Source organism: Poecilia reticulata, unplaced genomic scaffold, assembly GCF_000633615.1.
Source record: "Poecilia reticulata strain Guanapo unplaced genomic scaffold, Guppy_female_1.0+MT scaffold_319, whole genome shotgun sequence".
NCBI classification, from domain to species: domain Eukaryota; kingdom Metazoa; phylum Chordata; class Actinopteri; order Cyprinodontiformes; family Poeciliidae; genus Poecilia; species Poecilia reticulata.
The window spans coordinates 52,465-54,527 of NW_007615094.1; the positions used below are offsets into that span (position 1 = coordinate 52,465).

The 2,063-nt window shown below is 44.0% G+C and overlaps 1 protein-coding gene across 1 annotated transcript in view; it reads left to right on the forward strand.

The window, feature by feature from the left end:
• The window catches only part of LOC103460880 (inactive dipeptidyl peptidase 10-like), a 4,885-nt gene extending 3,580 nt beyond the window's left edge, over positions 1-1,305 (forward strand). Inside the window, exon 9 of the mRNA XM_008403201.2 lies at positions 33-1,305. Within this exon, the coding sequence (XP_008401423.2) occupies positions 33-170 (138 nt within the window). The 3' untranslated portion in view covers positions 171-1,305. The remainder of the gene's footprint in view (positions 1-32) is intronic.
• Positions 1,306-2,063: the final 758 nt, after the last annotated feature.

The following is a 2,063-nucleotide window of genomic DNA, read 5'->3' on the forward strand; positions in this document are numbered from 1 at the left end:
TGTGTGTGTGTGTCTGATCTGTGTGTGTCCAGATCTTCCCGGATGAAGGCCACCGTCTCGTCGCAGTCCAGAGTCGCCGCTACTTTCTYGCGTCGCTGCTCAGCTTCTTCAGACGCTGTTTTGAGGAGGAGGCGGCCGTTGCCATGGAGACGTCTAAAGAGGACGACTGACGCCTCGGAGGATCACGACATTTTCACGTCACTTCAGTCTATATGTCACATTTAAACACATGAAGAAGAAAAGTAACGTTGGATCATTAATAACATCGTTACTATTTATTATTATCGTTATTTATTATTGCGGGATCATCATGTGGCCTCCAGAGGGCGCTGCTGCACTCTGATGATGTCATCAAACTGCGACGCTGCTTCCTGCTGCAGAAACTCTTTTTTTTTTTAAAGAAAATGTATTTATTAGTATAAAAAACATGTTATTGGTATAAAATGTGAAGAAGCAGAACCAGGCTGTCTCCATAGAAACGGAAGCACCAACAGAACCATCGGGTTTTCCGAACCGTTAGCAAACGAACCTCCACTTCAAAACTTCAAACATGAAAACATGTTTAGAACATTAAAATCATAACATTCACCTGGTTCTGGACTGAAATGACCAATTAAAGCTTTGATACGACGGAACATGAATTTATGCTGAAGGTTCGGATTCWTCTGGGTTCGGAAATAAATGTTCTCCAAGTTTATTTGATAGGGACAGACACACATTTACAGCTACATCATCCCGTGTTAGCATCACGGTGCAATAGCAACAGCTAATTCGCAGCACTTGTCCCTAGATGGGCTTTTTCTAAAAATAATAACTCTAAAAATTGAAGCGAAATCATTTGAAACAACATAATATATTCAGAAAAGTGTAAAAAAAAATAAAAAGTGTAAAAATGAGTACAGGTCTGTTTTGTTTGATTTGTGAAAAATGTGTTGATGTCATTAAAGCATTTTAACCGTCCAGGTTGTTTAAGCTGCAGACATAATGTCCATATCGGATAAAAACAGAACCATCTTCCTGRACGACCYGCTGCTGGTTCCGAACCACCGGAACCGGAACCCGGCGCCGCGGCGGCCGGTGATGCGTTTAAGGACCCAGAGTGGTGGGACTTTCCTGTTCTCTATCTGTTTTATGGTCAGATTAAAATCCGGTCATGTGAAAAATGTTTGCAATAAAAGACATGAAACAAACGGCTGGTCATGACGCCATCAGGCTCCAGAACACAGGAAGTGCTTGTCTGACCTTTGACCCTGGGCTCTTGTTGGGTTGCAACCATGAAAATCTGAAATAAACTGGAAAATCTTTCTGGTTTTGTGCAACTCCAGTTATTTCCCAGTTGTTCCTGCAGGTCGATGGTCCATGGATGTGTTTCTGAGCGAGCCGGAAAAGTATTCACACCCCAGGGAGTCGTTCAATAAAGTATTCACACCCCAGGGAGTCGTTCAATAATCAATAAAGTTTTCACACCGGACAGGAAACCAAACCTCCGGCGATGATTTAATCAGGAAAATATTCAATCCCGTTTGGTTCCCTCCCTTCAACATCCCCAAACTCCTGAGTTCAGACTTTGACTAGGCCACTCCAGATCCTCTGTTGGCTTCTGCTGTGACAGGAAGTGAATATTTCCCAGATGAATCTGTTGAAAGGATCAGATTCTATCATCAGAACATGTTGGTTATAAGTAAAAGCTCCTGAATCTCATCCAGCCGTTAATAATCGGTGCATTAATTGGAGAATCTGAGCCAGTTCTTCCTGCCGTCAAACTTTCCCAGGTTGATTCCAAGATGGCCGCCCGTGCAGACAGAACCCTGATGTCCTGGAGCTTTAATGTGAAACAGACCAGAATGAAGCCCGAACCCACCCTCYGCTAACTCATGGCCTGGACTTTGACTAGGCCACTAGGCCTGGAGGAGCCTCCCAGTGCGCCCAGTTTGGCTCCGTGTTCCCGGAAACTGGTTCTGATCCGGGAGAAGAGAAGAACACACCGGGTCCAAAGTTTTTCATTTTTTATTCATTTATCATCATCACCAGAGGACAATCACAATAATCCCGACCCGACCCGA